Below are 18,743 nucleotides of genomic sequence, written 5' to 3'. Positions count from 1 at the left end.
TTTGACGATGAAATAGCAGGAACGGGTGGTACTCGGAATTCAGTGCCTCAGAGGTTAAGGTTAATTTTTGATATGAATGTTTATTAAGGAAAGTTGTTATTTCTGTTAATTTTTTATAAAGACATTTTATTTACTATTGATTTGCTATAAAATAGTAAATAATTGATCAATTTAAAATGACTTTTTCTTAAAGTATAACAGTCCTCTGTCTCAATTAACAGTCCCCTGTCATGATTTCTTGGAAAATCGCTAATAACTCGGAAAATATTAATAATTTCAGTGGGACTCCTTATCTAACTAAAATAATAGTCAATTTTCTTTGTAATGGATCACGGTTTTTTGGAAAATGTTAAAAATAATTGCCAGGACAGCATTTGTATGGGACCTGTACGAGCTTACAGAGAAATGCCCATATACGTTTAAAAACAATACATTATCTTGATTCTCAAAGCGTAAACAACAATGAACAATCTTAACACCAAAAACGGACGCAACGTGTGTGTCCAAAGTAAAAGTATCTTTTTATATCTCCATAAGAACTGTTATGTAGCTATTTGTTAAACTTCTAGAAGCCGGCGATTTTTTGTGTGAAGTCAACGAGGCGTTAATGGAAAATGCCCATCGATGTGTGCCATACGAGCCAAGTTCACTTACGGTGCAGTTCAGGCAAAATTGATCTATTGTACGAAACGTGTTCGAATTTTGAACATTGATTGGGTTTAAGGTTTAAATAAAATAGCGATTTTAACCCTTGATCAGGCAGTGGTTAAATAAAATAGAGCCATCGTCAATATGAACTTTATGCTGTGAAGATATGGTTGAAAACCATTTAAATATGTGTACTAACGGTTAATGAATTCAGCGAATTCAGATTATGATTTCAGCATTTCAATGCAATATTTGGAAAAGGAATAACATTTAAGCCTATTCAGTCGTCATCTCAATTTAAACTTCTTATAGTATGACGTATGAATTTTAATGAACTAAAGCCGGTAAAATGTAATAAATATCGGTATGTGTATACTTACAAACGGTATCGATCGACGATAAAGTTAGTTTTTTTAACCGCACAGGTGTAAGTAAAAACATAAAATCTAACTTGAAAGCATAATGGTTTTGCGCAGTGGACCCCCATGATAGAATGTTCGAGAAAACACACCAAGTGTTAATTTAAATGTTTCCATTACTTGGTAATTTATACATGCTTCTTGGAAGAAACAAAGCGATAAAAAGTATTATTGCAACGGATGGCCGTATCTCGTTAAAAAGTTGATTTATTTTAACATAACTTACTACATGTGTGGTATTAAGAATCGGTCGACCGATTGTTGAAAAAAAACTGTTAAAAATCTAAATTAAATCTAATCAATTTCTTAAAAGCAATATTTGAAAACTCTACTTTTTGTTTTTAGTTGAAACCGCTCGGCATCTGAAAAACGTCGATTTCTTTCTTTATAGTGCGACTCTGAAGTGCTCCTTTTACTTTTTAACGATATGGCCTGAGAATCGCGCCACCGAGTGAAACTACTTTCGCTTGGCCCGTGGCGCGCTGTCCTAGTTGGGAGCACCGAGCTGGAACCAGCGGTGACCTGATAATAGCTTGCCTATATTATGATAGGCAGTGTTACTAGATTATTTTTCTGGTTTAAAAAGTGACAATAGCATAGAGCGACTATTTTTTTTTTTATCACAAGGAGGAAGCTCTTGGCCTGTATCTCATATCACCTGATGGTAAGTAACGATCAGGCCGAAGGTGGAAGCGAGCTTCACCCGGAATCCTCAACCACGGAGGAACTGGCTATCTTACCTCTAACTGCCGGAACACAACAATCCTGTTACCTTTGTTAATATAATCCTATACGACTATAGTCGGACTGGCCAACTCGTCATTGAGGAACGCGGGTTCGTACCCTGAACTATTGTGGTGAACCCACTCGTAACACAAGCATATTATTTGATTTACCATGAGAGCTTAACGGGACTTAATTATTTTAAGAAAATTACTAATTAAAGAAATAGAATAATGCCTCTTTAGGAAGCCATCAGGTGAGATACAGGCCAAGAGCTTCCTCGTTGTGGATAAATTTAAAAAAAAAAAAAGTGAAATGGAAAGTTGTCTGCCTGTGGTTTAATCGCGAAAATTGTGTCTTTTATGAAAAACAATGGAAATCGTGCTTTGCAGTAGCTTTATTCCATCCAGTAGTAGGATACCTAGCTGAAATAAAGTCCCTCCCAACCCATTTAGTTCTAAATGTTTTTTAATTTGTAGAGTCGCTATGAAGTTAGATATTTCATGACATGGCATGTTTCCGTTTTACACGGTATTTTAACCAGTATTATCGATGAATAACCTACATTTGTATTTATCTTACCCTTTATCGCAATGATTCATACATATACATTGATATTTGTGATATACGATAGCGTAGTCATCGGCGACAAACAGACCCCTCTTGCTGTTTTTAAATGTAAAAATAGTTTTTAGTCAAACGTTCAATTAAGATTTCTAATTTGTATGGAACATGGGACGTTTGCGTCTAGTAGAGTAAGGCTACATCTCAGAATATATGTAAAACGTAACTTACTCTTTAAGAAACCTCAAAAATAAAATGAAAATGACACGCAGCAGTTTTCTTTACCTTTTTCGCTGAAAACGGAAACAAAAGTTCAGAAAATTATGTAAAAAAGTTATCTTTGGACGCTACTTACCCTACATAAGACCCTGAGACTATTTTCCCTTCCCAAAGTTACACAGATCTGTTTTCTTTCTTGTCTTTCAAGTAAATCCTTAAGTAAGATTACAATTTAATGGCTCACCAAAAACTTTCCATTCGTCAATTAAAGGATACCTTGAACGTTCTTATAACATTTTCATTTTAGCATCTTGTTTCTGAAACATTCTCGGTTAACATTGTTTGCCTTATTTAGGTATTAAAGGAATCCCTTTGAAGAGCCAGATAATGGCAAAATAATTAATAAGTTGTTTTTAAATTTTAGGGTTCCTTACGTACTTAGAAGAAAGTCCTCGTGTCTTATTGTCTCGTTTGTACAAGAAACATTCTTTGAAACAATTGATGAGTAGGATCTGTTACTAGGGGACGGTTGGAGCTAAAATATCTAGAAAAATATTACTAACTTTATTTTGCGATATTATCTAGGTACATTAATCCCAGATCAGATAACCAACTGCAATTAAATATCGGGTATTATTTATATCTACGGTTACTCGGAAGGAGTTCAGAATGAAATACATAATTATTACCAAAACTTGTTTTAGTACCTATCAGTCAGTACAATAGACCACAAACACGTGGAGCTAAACTCGGCCATATTTTAGTTAGAATAAGTGCGATTTTGCAACAAAATAAACTATTATCTGGTGTTTCAGCGACTGTACGATACCAGGTGCAGATAACGTTATATCAATGCGTATAATATAACTGGTACGGCACGTGAACGCGAAACACTTGTTTTGCCAGACAGTGGAAAATATTTTTTTGCTTATAGAACTCTGCGTCATTGACAAACAAATCTGTTAAAGCAGTTTACGAATGTCGAACATGTTAGATTGTTGTTTTGTAAAGATCAATAAACAATCGATAAAAACGACTGTACAAATGTCAATTTTCCAATCGCTAACTTTCAGTTTCAATATTCTGAATCTAGTAAATTATTCTTAAATTCAAACTCGAGTATAAATTCAAGGCTGTGTACTGTGAATCTGTGATTTGCTACTTGAATTTCAATATTTAGATTCTAGACCAATCGCGTTTCAATTGCTTCGCTCTAAATTCTAGGCTTAGTATCATGCTGAACATTGGACAGCGGATTAGATATTTTTGGTAGAAATTAGCACCTTCCAAAAGTATGTTTACCTTCACGTTCGTGCAAAGTCTGTTAGATTTCTTCATCTTTCGAAAACACATGACTCAATCAGATTTGCAGATTATCTGTAATTCATGTCGTAACTATTCGATGACGCATATTATAAAGTTACTAGATGAAAACCCGGCTTCGCTCGGGTGAAATTTGACTCGTAATACACAATTTCTAGGTGCAAAATATAGATAGATGTTTCTGTAGTCATCGGTTCTCAAAGAATATTAAATATAGATTCATATAGCTTCGTTAGTTGTGTTTAATAAATATGGTAAATAAAAACTGCATATTCAGTATGGGACAAAAAAAAAATAAGCTGTCAGTAAAAAGTTATGACTTTATGAAAAATTGTAGTAGTTTACGCGGTAATCTCAGGAACTACTGGTCCGATTTGAAAAAATATTTTTGTTATGGATAGCCCATTTATCAAGGATGGTTTTAGGATAAATAACATCACCCTACAACCAATAGGGGCGGAGCAGTATAGACAAATGTTGTAAAAATGGGAAATATTATTCAAACTATTTTCACGCGTACAAAGTCGTAGGCACAGCTAGTATAATATTTAATAAACTCGTAATACACAATTTCTAGGTGCAAAATGTAAATAGATGTTTCTGTAGTCATCGGTTCTCAAAGAATATTAAATATAGATTCATATAGCTTCGTTAGTTGTGTTTAATAAATATGGTAAATAAAAACTGCATAAGTTTTTACACAAATTATTTTTATTTTAAATCAACATTCAAAATAAACTAATACAAATTAACAAAACAATCGTCTGAAAAAGTTCCTGGTCTTTATCTGGGTCAGGTATTTCTGCACACACAAATTTATCATAATCTACTGATGACCTTGGTTTATCTTCATTTCTTAGAATAATAAGCATATGCGCATGTGGAAGCCCACGTTTCTGAAATTCAATAGTGTAAAACCACGCACTCGGTATTCCAAAAATATGTTTTCTTGTAATGTCATCTAAAAGTTCCTCCAATTTAAGTTTAAAAATTCTGGCAATTAAATAGGGTCGATGTTCTTTTCGTGTGTTTACTTTTTTTCGAGGGTCTGTCCGCCATTTGATATGTTTTCTTCTTCTTCTAAAGAAATAAAATCACTGCTGACTGACAGCATCTGTTTTTCCTTGTTGTCCGAAGAAGCTGACTGACAGTAGCTGTTTTTTCTTGTTGTCTGAAGAAGAATCATCAATCATCAATGAATCCTCGATTACCGTCAACTCTTCGTTATCAACCTCAAAAGAGAAATATATTTATGAATAGCTAATTTGAAGCTTTAATTTAAAGATATAATTTAAATTTTTAATGCTATATTGTGTTACTCTTATTAAACAAATTTAATAAGATGTGATGAAAAAATACACCACATGCAGGAATTGAACCTACATCCTCGACTTCTCCGTTGTCGCGCTCTTACCATCTGAGCTAACTGAGTTTAATAAGAGAAATATATTTTATTTTTAGACAAATACCTATTCAAATAATAATAAGTATTGTGAATGTATGTAGGTTTAGGTATATCCTCCCACCTCTGTATTTATTTTACTTTACTCACTGACCTACACTATTAACTTACCTGAAAGTCATCAAATAAATCTTGTGATGCAGCAGAAGCAGCTTTTTGCTTTTTAGGAAAAAGGTTTGATAGTGCCCGAGCCTTGTTTATTCTTAACTGCCTAATTGTTTCTAAGCCACAACACTCTCAATAATTGAAATTATCTGCAAAAATATATTACACAATTATTTATAATAAGAACCAGCCGAGTTCAAGTGGAACTTGCGCATGAAGGAGTCTATTCCGTTACCAGAAAAAACGGTGCAAAAATCGTGTCTGTTTCTGTATATGTTGATAACAACTCAACACAGGCTATGCATGTGGTCATTTATTATTATTTGTCGGGTTAAATAAAAAAAATAATTAAGCCGCTTACCGAGTATAATGTTGTCGCATTCCACACATCGACTGCACATTTGCATTTGTTTGCAGTTTCTTACAAATATTTTGCAATTACAAAAATTGAATTTCACTGGAATTTATCACTGTGCGAAACTAAATGACACTGACATTTGAACTTCAACTTTTATGGTTATGGCTAATATTCTTTTTCTGTGGTTGAATCGGCCAATACCAGGTTTAAAGAAAAAACACACAACAAAGAGTATATCATAAAAATCGATGACAACCCAGCAAATAGTTTATGGTTTATATAAGGTTTTGGCGCTGATCGCATAGTGAATGGATGGTGAACTACTAAAGATGGCGACAGCGGTTTGTTTGTTGTAAGTGCCATCGGAATTTAACGAAATTCTCCATTATCCGAATTTTTCGGATATATGTTGTCGACTCAAAATCGATATTTTTTTATGCTTTGTTATTCATATAAGGTTTCGATCCAGTCTACCGTACCCCTTGACGAAATTATTAATATAGATGTGTAAATCTGGGGGCACGGCAGTGCCCCCACCAAGTCGAGCAAAAAAGCGGCACGGCCGTACCATCCTTTTCTCGAAGCAATTCAGGCCATTTTCGACCGCCTGTAACTTCGTTGTGGATAAAACTAGAAGGCTGAATTTTCATTAGCTATGCAGGCATTGTAAAGACACGGTATATTTAAAATTTCATTCAATTTGAACCAGTAGTTTAAGAATTATAACGGGTCAAAGTTNCTTTATCTTCGATTGATCTATTATTCGTAGTATAACGTGTAATATGTCCAAACACGTGTTGTTTATGATTTAAATCAATTAATTCATTGATAATAAAATTAGTTTTTACACCTCAAGTAATTATCAAGTAGAAGGATATCAGGATAGCTTAGTTTTTATGACTATGTTTTTAATCGTAGTGTACTTTCTTGAGAGACCGAAAACCACGCGGATTGAGTTGCGGGAAAAAACTTATTATCGCCTCGACACTCGAAGCATAATATAAAGGTTCTCGTTAAGTTGTTTTAAAGTATTTATAGGCATTTTGTTAAATATTTCCTGTTGTGCGTGGTCAAGGTGTACTAGGCCATAGGATGGCTGGAGGAAATTACAGCTCGCAGACTGCGGAAGGGCGACAGTGGAATGATATAATAAAAGCAGTACGCTGTGATGATATGCAGAAAATATTGTAAATATGTATTAGTTATGATTGATTTTGAGCCTTGAGCCTATGTGGCCAATGTATGATAATCATAATTTTAATTAAAAGTGAAACTAACACAATTAAAAAGCCAACTTCCCGATGTTAAGTGAATAACAAAACAATAGGTAAACGCCTAATTAGACGTTCGTTAAACAGTAAAATTAAAATAAACTACGCTTCTATACACCAAATGAAAGAACTTCGTGTTTCCATAGAAACCAAAATATCATTGTTAATAAATATGTAAAGCTTATCGTGTTCCACCATCACTCGATAAAATGATTAATCGAGGCAAACCTAATCGATTTATTACGCCGGGCGGAGTCAGTGAACGGTACGCTGCGCGTCCTTTGGCAGAGTCAAGTTCATTGCTGACGCGGTACTGACCAGTTTTCAGCTGGATTTATCGACGTTCAATGTATACCTGCTTGGTTGGTGAGGTCGACTTGTTAGTTTTTAGCAGAAAATATTATTGATAATTCTATGTTTGTGATATGATGTGACTGGTTGAAATAAGCAGGATCATTGTGCCATGATGTGGCGTTACGTGTCTTCGGGCTTTCTAGCAGTAGACCGATGATGATGATATTGATATTATCAGACTATCACATATTGAGACTTCTCATTCTCGTCACTAGTAGGTACAAAAATATTTTTTTCGTGAAGAATAGATTTTCCTATCCTATTATAACGGTTTTGCTGAATTGCTTTTCCTATTACATAGGTACCCTAACCATTAGCAGATTTATTTATTTATACAGGGTGTTACTTTGCATTCTTGCCATATTTACAGAGGTTACTATATTACTGATACTGAACACAAATCCGTAAAAAAATAATGCCCGAAAAAATTTTTTTTTAATCTTGAGAATTTTATTTTATCGACAATCTGTTAAACACACCACTAATTATCGTAACGCATGCACATCACTTGTTGGCGATGGCGATGGAGACTTTTTTACTTTTTATTGTATTTTTAAATATCTATTGCAATCTATTGTCTTTAAAATGTCTTTTTGACACTTGTAAAAAACTGAGAAATCCATCAAACACAAATCACGTTATAAATAATACAAAAATGAGTGAAGTGTATTCAAACAACGAATAATTTAATCAAAATGGTGCTTGGAGTGTCTGCAAGACGTCTTAGACGAAATGCTTGACGACGTACCCTTAGCATTACACCAAATGCTCTACTACCAGCAGGATGGTGCTCCCCCACAATAAGGACGTCAAGTGCGCGAATAATACGTTTGGTGAACAGTGGATTGGACGAGGGGTCCAGTAGCTTGGCCACCACGATCCTCGGACCTGACACCAATGGATTTTTGAAGTGACTTGAAACGACTGGTATGCGCAGAAGAGATAAACAGTGTAAACGCGTTACATGAAAGGATTGTTTTAGTGAAACTGTGATACAAAACGTTTATGTGTTGCGAAAACTAAAGCGAAAAACCTACGCTTCGCCGTGCTAGACTGTGCCTTCATCAGAACGGAGGACACTTTGAACACTTGCTTCGCAGTACTTAAACTTTGTAAGTAGGAACTTATGAATAAATAATTAATTGGGAATAAAGTGATTTCATTTCATACTTAATTTATTAATTTGTAAAAATAGGGTACAATGTTGTAAATTAATTGAAACCCTATTAATTATTACGTATTTTTGACGGTCCTAAGCCCGTAAAGTAGAAAGGAAAATCTGAAATCAACTGAAGAGTATTTTAAAATAGTTATTATAACTGGATAAAAAGGCTGGTACCCAAAGCCATAAAATTAAGAACTAGGCCACGCCCACTAGGTTTATTCCACTTGCACCTGTAGAACGTGCGAGACAAAAGTGGTTTATTCCAATTTGTACTGAAAAACTAAATTTACTAAAATTTTAGTGTACTTTCTTTATGGGAGTCTCTTGTTTATCTTAATTAATAGGTATTGTTACCTACTTTTATCTCTGTGAATATGGCAAGAATGCAAAGTAACACGGTGTATTAACCGGCAGACAGTGGTGACTGAGTTTGTTGCGGCGCTTCTTCTCAGCACTTGCCAAATGTTGGTCTCGAAGCGCTGGTAGGGTAAAAAGATTATGAGACATGTAGAGGCTCCTTAAGAGCGTATGACGATTTTAAGAACTATTTATTAGTCTAAACAAATAAAGAAATTTTGACTTTGACTTTGACTCACGCTATTCTTCTTTCTTCGACGTTCATAAAAAGCACTTACTTGTAAGTCCTTGTATAAGCACCGAAATGAATTTGCCAAGGGTACAACAACATTATTGAGGAAGTTTCATTGAGATCGAGTGCTGACGGGCTAATTAATGAATTAACATTCAAAATCGAGAGTATATTAATCGATTCGCGAAGAATGACGTTCGAGAAAAAAATAATTTTGAGGTAAACGCATCAGTAATAAGAAAAATTTGGCCTTAGCATTGATCGGAGCTATGAAAACATTTTCAAGTTGGCTTTTTGGGCAGTACATGGCACTCCATGGTTATGTGAATATTTAGATTTTCGAAAAACACATGTACACCTATTATAGGACAGAAATTTAACGCACAATACTCATTTTAAAATGTCTAGATACGGGACTATTTCCACCTCTCGTTCCCACCACTGTAACTCCTGTGTACCCAGGACCTACAGCTTAACCGCCATAAAAACCCAACCAATGAAGGTTTAGATAGTCGATTTTAGAGTCTAGTAAATAAAAACGATGATTAACGCACCTGTTTTTCCGGGTCCTACCGGGGACTATTATCTCACACTACTTTATTGGTTAGTCGTTGTAATATAGATCTTGAGATGTAGCTGAAGCTGTACCTTACAGAGTTACTTGTAAATGAAACGTCATGTTCGACTGTACTACCTGAGAAACGCTTTGTTCAAAAAACATTCAGCTGATAACTATCAATCAATCAATATGCAAACAATTAATGAAACTAATAGTAATAATCCCTTCTTTAATCCGCTGTTTACATTGATACGTATAGTAATTAAAGATTGCTCATGATAATTATTAGCGATTAAAGATTTATACGTTCGATTGAAACGTTCAATACATGTTTTGATCTGTATAATTATCAAATTAATTGGTGTACCTACAAGGTGGTTTTTATAAGATCAGGGAAAAAAATCCTCTAAAAGTAGGCTAAGATTTATGTTGCGAATATATGTATGTTGTATCTCAATAATAATTTACCAGTCAGTCAAAAACTTAGATTACCAATAAGTTTTACTAGTAAACATAACAGTCGTTTGTACCTTGTTTACAATTACAACTCGTTATTTGTTACAAACGTGCCACACTAGTAATGACCTACGAATACGTAATAATTAATCTTCCGTGTAATCGCTAGACATGTTCGTCAATTAACGCCGATAAGAAATTCTATTAAAAGCAATTAACATTTTTACGCTGACCGATAACCGAACTAGACCATACTAATTAGTCAATTAATCATCGGTGTAATCGGATCGGTCAATCGTCATATCACATGTAAATTAAAACAATGATGCGTCATTCTACGTCTAGTGTACAGCAGTCGACAGCACTTTATACATTTTTATTGTAAAATCGAACTTATTAGAACTGAATAAGATATCACAGTGAAAGGTGTGAGTTTCTTCTTTCTTGTCAGTATTGCACCCGCCGATATGTTGTCCCGAAGTGCTAATAGAGCAAACTTTATTTGGGACGCACAGAGTGACCCCCGAAAAGGAATTTCAATTTTGAATTTGAAGTATTCCCGATGTGCTGTCGTCTGTACATATCGGTGACTTCATTTCAAAGTCATATGTACTTTTAATGTCAAAATAATGCTAGCGCTATCTTACTAATCTGTGATTCATCATTTATTTTTACATGTTACAGAGACTTTATGAATGCGCCAGGAAACTGGACCATAATTGTTTAACGCAACATCTATCACGATCGCTTTCAATTGACAATCTGTGTGCATCCATCACTGGCTCATAAAGGCAACAGGGGTCACAGTGATATGTATTGCTGCAGCAATGGATGTACAAACTGGAATCAATTGCGATAAAAAATTACAATATCCTTATCCACTTTGGAAACTGGAAATGATAAACAGTCGCCTACGTAAATGTTATTTTTATTTATTAAAACTTTGTTTTTACCTCGCCAAAGTTCGGTAGACCAATGTCGAGGTTACAAGTCGCGTGCCGACACCCGTTTATGGGACTAATGATCCATAGCGTGATGAATTACTTCAATTATGTTATAATGTGTATATTTTAGCCGTTTCCAAGACTTGTAAAAGTTCGTCGACTTCTTTCGGCTAATATTTGAGCTATTCTTTTTCACGTGCTGCAAGTCAAGACTGGTATTCTCTCGACGCTTAAAACTCAGTGGAAACTCCATATTTGAACGCTCTTCAAAGTACGAAACTAGGTCTTGAAACGAAGCTGAAACTTGATTCAAACTTGATAAGAATACATAATATTCAAGTGGGATGAATTCCAATATTTGTACCAATCACTGGCTTAAATCTCACTGGTTTAACTTAATTAATGGTGTCTTTTATTAATGTCAATCGGTCATAGTCGAACAGACAAGTAGGGGCCCAATTTTTATTGGGAACTGCCTCGTGCCTAAGTTGGATTAAACTGGTACCTAACTCGTTATAAACTACCAATCAAATGATTTACTGTGACAGGAGCTGGTTTGTTACTGGTATTATGCTGCCAATAGTCGTAGGTTAAGGTTACAAGTTCCTTAAGCAGTTATAGGGAAACATTTAGCATAATTATGATCGGAAATTATCACATCAATCGTACTACAAACAAGATGTAATGAAACCAGTTTCTGGGAACTAGTCGGCATACGCAAGCGATCTGTATGGTAATCTATGGGTTAATTATCCATAATTTCCAAGTTTCCACGTGTCACGTGTGACAACAAGTAGAAACCAGTAAATCGTAAGAGGCAAAATAATAGTATAATTAATTGAGGACAGGTTTTACAATAACAAACATTGAATTATTACGCCCAATGACAAATCAAGATCGACGCGGTTGCTCTTGCTATTGACCGTCAAGACGGAAGCATCTTATGTGGTTATAATGCATGGAATAAAAAATAATCGCAAATTACTTAAACGAGTATAACCACATGTCCGATGTGCTGCCGACAGCGCATATTTTTCTGCTTAGTTATTAGTTTACAAATTCTCTAAATGGGCATTGAATATGTTCAAAGATATAAATGAAACTTAGGATATGTAAAGATGCACCGATTTGACCGATTACATTTTAAAACCACACACTGTATTATACCATAAAAATAATTATGACACAAGCATAACACATGAGGTTTACCTTCTGTGACGATTAATTAAATAGTATGTTGATTACTTTAAATCGTGATAATGAAAATAACCTGCAATGTACAGCCTACTCGTTGCATAACACATTCGGAGTGGAACAGTAAAGCGCTTATTTGGGTTAAACATACTTTTTATTCAACCATTTCTTATAATATTACGTCATAATGTATGAGAAACGTACTTATACACAAGACATACAACGGCACATCAAGTATTACACGGAGACTTGAAATGTCGTTCTTATTTTGCTCTGTGAATAAGGTCAATGCATTATTTATTATGTTCAGTTTATGTTGACAACTTTAATTAGCATGTAGAGTTGCATAAAATGCATTCACCTTCGGACTTGTGTAGCCTTTTGTCAATTTCTTATTCATTACAAAATAATTACCATAACTTACCTTTTTGTGTCGATTTTCCACCGCGATGTAGAGTCAGCGCCATCTCTTGGCCCTTGAAACTATCTCTATCTTTTGTGTTGTGTATGTGTGTAACATAGTAACAGAATGAACATAAAGCAATAAAGAACTTACCCAATATCAGTGGCTGAGCCCAGATAAACGTTATGGTATTCATAAAAGCAAACTGTGCAAGATGTTTCGGGGAGTTTTGTTGTAGGTTCGTTGAGTTATTTGATTTCTTTTTGCTAGCACAATTTTACACAAATATTTCTCTCTATTTTAGGTGTTTATAAACATATAATTATGTTTTCAATTCAAATATGGTTCAGATTCCAACTAAAACTAATTTTAAATCGCTTATGTAAACAAGTATGTATAGGTACACCCCCGATCAGTTTCGTGTGCATTCCGTGAAGTAGCGCCATTGTTTCGAGCCAATCTTGGACATGTTCAAGAAAATTTTATGACGTCAGCAGATTCCTGCAAATGATCGAGTGAATTTGTTCTTTTAAAAGAACACGCAATAAACGAGTGCATAGACTTTTAAAAGAATACGGCAAGAAAAACTAAAAACCTTTGAATCAAAGTTATGTACCGTGAACAATTTATAAAAGCATTGTCCTTAGTTACCAACCGTGAAACTGCGCTAAAATCTGGAAGTTATACTTGTGCCTCTGCGGAATGATCCCTCATTCATTTGCGTGTGTTATGGTTACATACAAAAGTACTCGTATTCGAAAATTATTGTCAAAACGCGGTCGCCATAGACGAAGAAGAAAACTTTGCTAGTTTAGACAGTTTAGAGAAAACATTTTAGAATCGGGCTAGCCACTAAACTTATTTAAGTGCGCAGTATTGACGAGTCAATAAAACTTGTTTAAATGATCAGTAAGTAGGTAAGTTAGTTACTTATGATATCACTATTGATGACGGAAAACAACATACGTCCATGTGTAGTTTTTTGGATAGATGTATAAAAACTCGGAACAAACATTATGTCTGTAAATTAACACGTAGCAAAAACATTTGGGAGCATCCGTAATACATTCTGGAAAATAAATCAAGTAAAGTCGACAATTAATAATTTTGTTGCAAACTAGCTCCTAATACAACCGTGTAAGATGCTACTATATCTTGATGTGCCGTTGTCCTTTACCTACCTATGCCCATTGTTTTAATAGAATATTAGCAGATTGTGTAGATACGAAATAGCATATCCCCTCAAGTATTCTTATGTTAATTGGTTTTAACAACTCATGACGCTATGAACTGTCAAACAGTACTCAATCATGGTGGCATAACCTCAGAGATCAAAGATATTGATGGAAATTAATATTACATTTCGACCGGTTGCTGATCGCGGCTACATACTCGTGAAATTAACAGCGTTTTGGTTGATGGAACTCGTGTCATCAATCAATACCAGATGGCATCATTTAAGTTAATTACTTATCTAATAAGCATTTTCCCAGCTGTATAAGATTAAACTTTTGCATTGAAAAATTGTACAGTAGCGAAACTCTATGGAAATGATCCTGTATAGAGTAGTTCTAAAATGATTGCTTCCATCCGGCCAGTAGTTGCAGCGGTGGGCACATGAACGGGGATTAATCCCTTATGCTGTTGTGCTAATAGTATTGTCTATCTTAACAAGAGTTGTAATTTAGGGAACAAGAGCTGGGTGTAGTTCTGTAATCTAGAGTGGTGCTAATAGCATTTTGTCCAACCCTGCGTTGGGATAAGTCCTGTATAGAGTGGTGCTAAAACATTGATGAAACAAACGCTGGCCGTACAGCGATTACACTTGAAGATTTCGTCGGGTTCGTCCAGTGTTTAAGTAGCTCAGATGGAAGAGCAGTCGCCCGGCAAGCGAAGGGTTCGATTCCCACCTTAGGCAGGTTGATTTTTTAAAGTTATTTTAAAAATATTTAGATCGATAGGCGACTCTTAACGCCATATTTAACTGCTAAAACTATGTTCTCTTGTCCCAGGTTCGAGCTCCGGCGGACGCTGATGGTGTGGAACAGTGCCCTGGCTGCTTTCAGCATCATGGGCGCGTGCCGCACGATACCGGAGTTCTACCACGTGCTGCGCAACCACGGCCTTTATCATTCCATTTGTGTGCCAAGGTAAGTCCAGGACACCAGATGGTCTATCTTCCTTCCTTCCACTAGGGGCCATCCATAAAGTACGTCACACGAATTTCATGATTTTTTGACCCCCCCTCCGTCCTTGTCACAGGTGGTCACATTTCTGAGACCCCCCCTCCCTAGTGTGACGTAACATGTTTTGCAATTTCACATCGAAAAATTATTAAATTAACAGCAGTTCCGAAATTAGTTTTATTTCCATTTCTCGTTTCAGCCAAATGACGTCCACTGCTGGACAAAGGCCTCCCCCAAGGTTTTCCACAATGAACGGTCCTGCGCTGCCCGCATCCAGCATTTATTTCCATTTAAATTAAGTATTTTTTTTATGAAATCAACATTATATCAAATATTTGAAACAATTGAAATGTGATGTCACGAAACTTAGGAACCCCTCCCACCCCTTGTCACACCATGTCACACTTTGTCAACCCCCTCCCCCCCTCTTTACGTGTGACGTACTTTATGTATGACCCCCTACAGGAGCACGACCCTCTCAATACCTCTCTTATTTACTGGGGCGCGTCCTTTATTTTTCTAGTTGTGTGCCACCAAGGTAAGTCTAGCTGGATCATCTTTATCATTATCAGGGGTTTAGTCCCCTCTACAGGAGCAAGACTCTCAATTCTTGTCTTATTTACTATCATTCCATTTGTGTGCCATGGTAAGTCCAGAACACCAGATAGATCATCAGCGTCAGGTCATTTAGTTTCCACTGCAGGAATACGACACGTCCCTCTCTAATTTACTAGAGGCACGTCCCCTAAAATTCCATTTGTGTGCCAAGCTAAGCCCAGCTGTTATCATCATGAGGTCATTTAGTCTCTTCTACTGCAGGAGCACAACTCTCTAATTTATTAAAAGCAAATGTAGGATACACTACCCAGACAGATACATTATCAGATCATTAAAATTTAGTCTCCACTGTAGGAAGACGTCTCTTTCTGATTTAAAGGCAAATGAAGGAATCATACGGCTAAAGTAAGCCACCACACAAATCTGACGATCGCAAGATTGAAATTGCACAATTTTGACGGTCTTCGCTAGGAAGCTCTCTTCCATGTTTCCTAGACAGTACAGAAAATTATTTTCTTCAAGCCAAAACCGCAATTTATAGCCGGTTTTTAGTTACTTTAGTATCTTTGCCGTCAGCAAGAGCATTTTACATACTTTGATACAGATATTCAAGTATTTTTATACTGCATAATAATTTCGACACTTTTAATTATTGTTTCCTCAATAAATTCTGATCTACATAATCGCGATCAGATAATATTACTTTGCACTTTCTCGCCAATGACGTCACTGTATGAGGCTGGGTCACGCAGTGGCGCTGGTTAGAGCCAGAACACACGTGCGACAGCTCTAAGGCTAGGTATACATTATCACGTTCGCGGGTAAACAGGCACGTAGGCATTCCAGGCGCGTGCTTCAGTCACAGTGGCGGTGGATGCAGTAGTTAGTTTATTTTGAACTGCAAGCAAAAAGGCACGAACACTTGATACAAAGTGCTTGACCTAAATGTGAGGCAGAAAACGTCCACAAAGAACTTTCATCTTGGATAGGTTTCCAAGCCGTGCCAAAACAAAATAGATTTTTAAACAAAGAGTGTTTACAACAGATATAATACTTTTTCGCCGGCTACAAAAAGCTATAAAGCCTTTTTGCATAAAGCTGATCCATATTCATAATTACATGCAGATAATCCACCCACAGGGATTCTCGTATTGAATTTCCCACGCCACTGCGAACCCCTATAAAGTTATAGTGGATGTTGTCTACCCTATTCGGGGTCATGGCGGACTTCCAGCCAAAGTTCTTTCGAAAATTGGGCAGTTGACAGAATTTACCAACAAATTCCGCGGCTACATTTTGTTCAAAGAACACTTCAGTTAATTCAAGCTCTTAAAAGTTCATTCTAGTCCTGAAACTCAATTAGTTTTCAATCAACTGTAAAATTGAATTTTTAGTTGTTTTCATACTGATGAAATGGTATTGAGTTGAAAATAATTAAATTATAGTGACGTTATTGGATTGCCAATTGCTATACATAATATCGATACCTCTGGGCTCAAAGGTCGTAAAGGACAAAATACCGAAAATGAGTTTTTTATACAGTTGTACTCAGAATTTAATTCTCTATCGATCTGTATATTTAGTTTGTCGAAATTCTCAAAAAAAGTGCCTTTACGACCCATCATATTTGATAAGCTAAACAGAATTCATAGTGAAAATTGGTATGTAAATACCATTTGATTTTTTAGTACAGTTAGCATGGTAGTAAAGAACAAGTAAACACAAATTTTTGGGCGTATAATGTACATGTAGTATAATATATTGTCCTATACAACCCAAATTTTCATACCAAAGTCTAAATAATTTGTCCTTTACGCCCTTAGATTATCTAAACAAATATTTTAAAAATCTACAAAGAGAGGATATTAAAACAACTGAGTAGGTAAATTTTATAGACGTTTCTTATTGTATTTAAGTATGTGCGTTTAGAACAAACGAAAGAACTAAAAAATCATCAAAAATATGTAATAAAACTATTTTAGAGTGTAACGTTTATGTGATTTGTACATAAAAAAATGATGACATCTATCCACATCGGGTAAAGTAATGATGCTTTTTATTATTTCTCATATTTGACGATAGGTTTTTGTCAGGTAAAAGATAATTAAAAGAAGATCTAACTAAATGAAAACATGCTATAAATTAATAACGTATTACCTAATTAAGTTAGGATAGTCATCATACAAATTTGAACAATGAAAAAGCTAGATGAGTAAAGGAGTCACCTTACTGTAGTACCATAAGGTGTCATTATTACCCGACTGTTGTGTTTTTTCGAGTGTATGTATGTTTTGTATGCATAAATCACACNGTGAATTGCTATAGACCTGTTGCGCTAATTCCAATTATATCGAAAGTTTTTGAAAAGTACATCTACAATAGTTTATATGACTTCTTCGATAATTATAGCATTCTTGTAGACGAACAAAAGGGATTTCGTAGACGAAAAAATATTAATATGGCAATATACGACTTCTTACAAAAGGTAATGATAAGCTTAGACAATAGGCAGCCAGTTGCAGCAATGTACATGGATATGTCTAAAGCTTTTGATTATGTTGATCACGGACTCTTACTACACAAATTAAATTACTACGGAATAAGAGGAAATACTCTTAGTTTAATAGAATCGTATCTTAGTAACCGAACACAAATGACACAAATTAATAAAATATGTACTTTGACAAAAACTGAAAAGATATACCAGTCAAAAACTCGTGTAGTCAAGTATGGTGTTCCCCAGGGCAGTGTTCTTGGTCCGCTGTTATTCTTGGTGTATATCAATGACTTTCCAAAAGCTACCAGTCACCCTATGGTCCTCTTTGCCGATGATTCAAATATTGTTTTTAGTTCAGATAATGTTTCTACTTTAACTTATGAGATTAACAATTCTCTACAGTGTTGTATTAAGTGGCTGCAATCCAATAATTTAATAATTAATTTAGACAAAACTAATGTGATGAATTTTAGAATTAAAGAGAATAACAAACCGAAACTTGACATTAAATTCCTTGACACAAATATTGACGAGACTGAGCAAGNTGATAAGCTTAGACAATAGGCAGCCAGTTGCAGCAATGTACATGGATATGTCTAAAGCTTTTGATTATGTTGATCACGGACTCTTACTACACAAATTAAATTACTACGGAATAAGAGGAAATACTCTTAGTTTAATAGAATCGTATCTTAGTAACCGAACACAAATGACACAAATTAATAAAATATGTACTTTGACAAAAA

General features: G+C 35.2%; 1 protein-coding gene and 1 long non-coding RNA gene across 2 annotated transcripts in view; one reads left to right on the top strand and one right to left on the bottom strand.

Annotated features, from left to right (window-relative positions):
- Baldspot (elongation of very long chain fatty acids protein baldspot) overlaps positions 1-14,917 on the top strand; it is a 29,772-nt gene extending 14,855 nt beyond the window's left edge. The window contains exon 2 of the mRNA XM_028312095.1: positions 14,769-14,917. Within this exon, the coding sequence (XP_028167896.1) occupies positions 14,769-14,910 (142 nt within the window). The 3' untranslated portion in view covers positions 14,911-14,917. The remainder of the gene's footprint in view (positions 1-14,768) is intronic.
- On the bottom strand, positions 4,972-6,056 carry LOC114358200 (uncharacterized). The gene is made up of 3 exons (XR_003656362.1): positions 5,825-6,056; positions 5,470-5,612; positions 4,972-5,128 (listed from the first exon to the last, which is right to left on the bottom strand). It is a non-coding gene; the product is annotated as an uncharacterized LOC114358200 (long non-coding RNA).
- Positions 14,918-18,743: the final 3,826 nt, after the last annotated feature.

The sequence above is a fragment of the Ostrinia furnacalis genome, unplaced genomic scaffold (genome assembly GCF_004193835.3).
Source record: "Ostrinia furnacalis isolate ACB-3 unplaced genomic scaffold, ASM419383v2 OfSCF0273, whole genome shotgun sequence".
Classification (NCBI taxonomy): domain Eukaryota; kingdom Metazoa; phylum Arthropoda; class Insecta; order Lepidoptera; family Crambidae; genus Ostrinia; species Ostrinia furnacalis.
The sequence above is the reverse complement of the archived record's forward strand: the minus strand, read 5'-3'. Positions and strand labels throughout refer to the sequence as shown.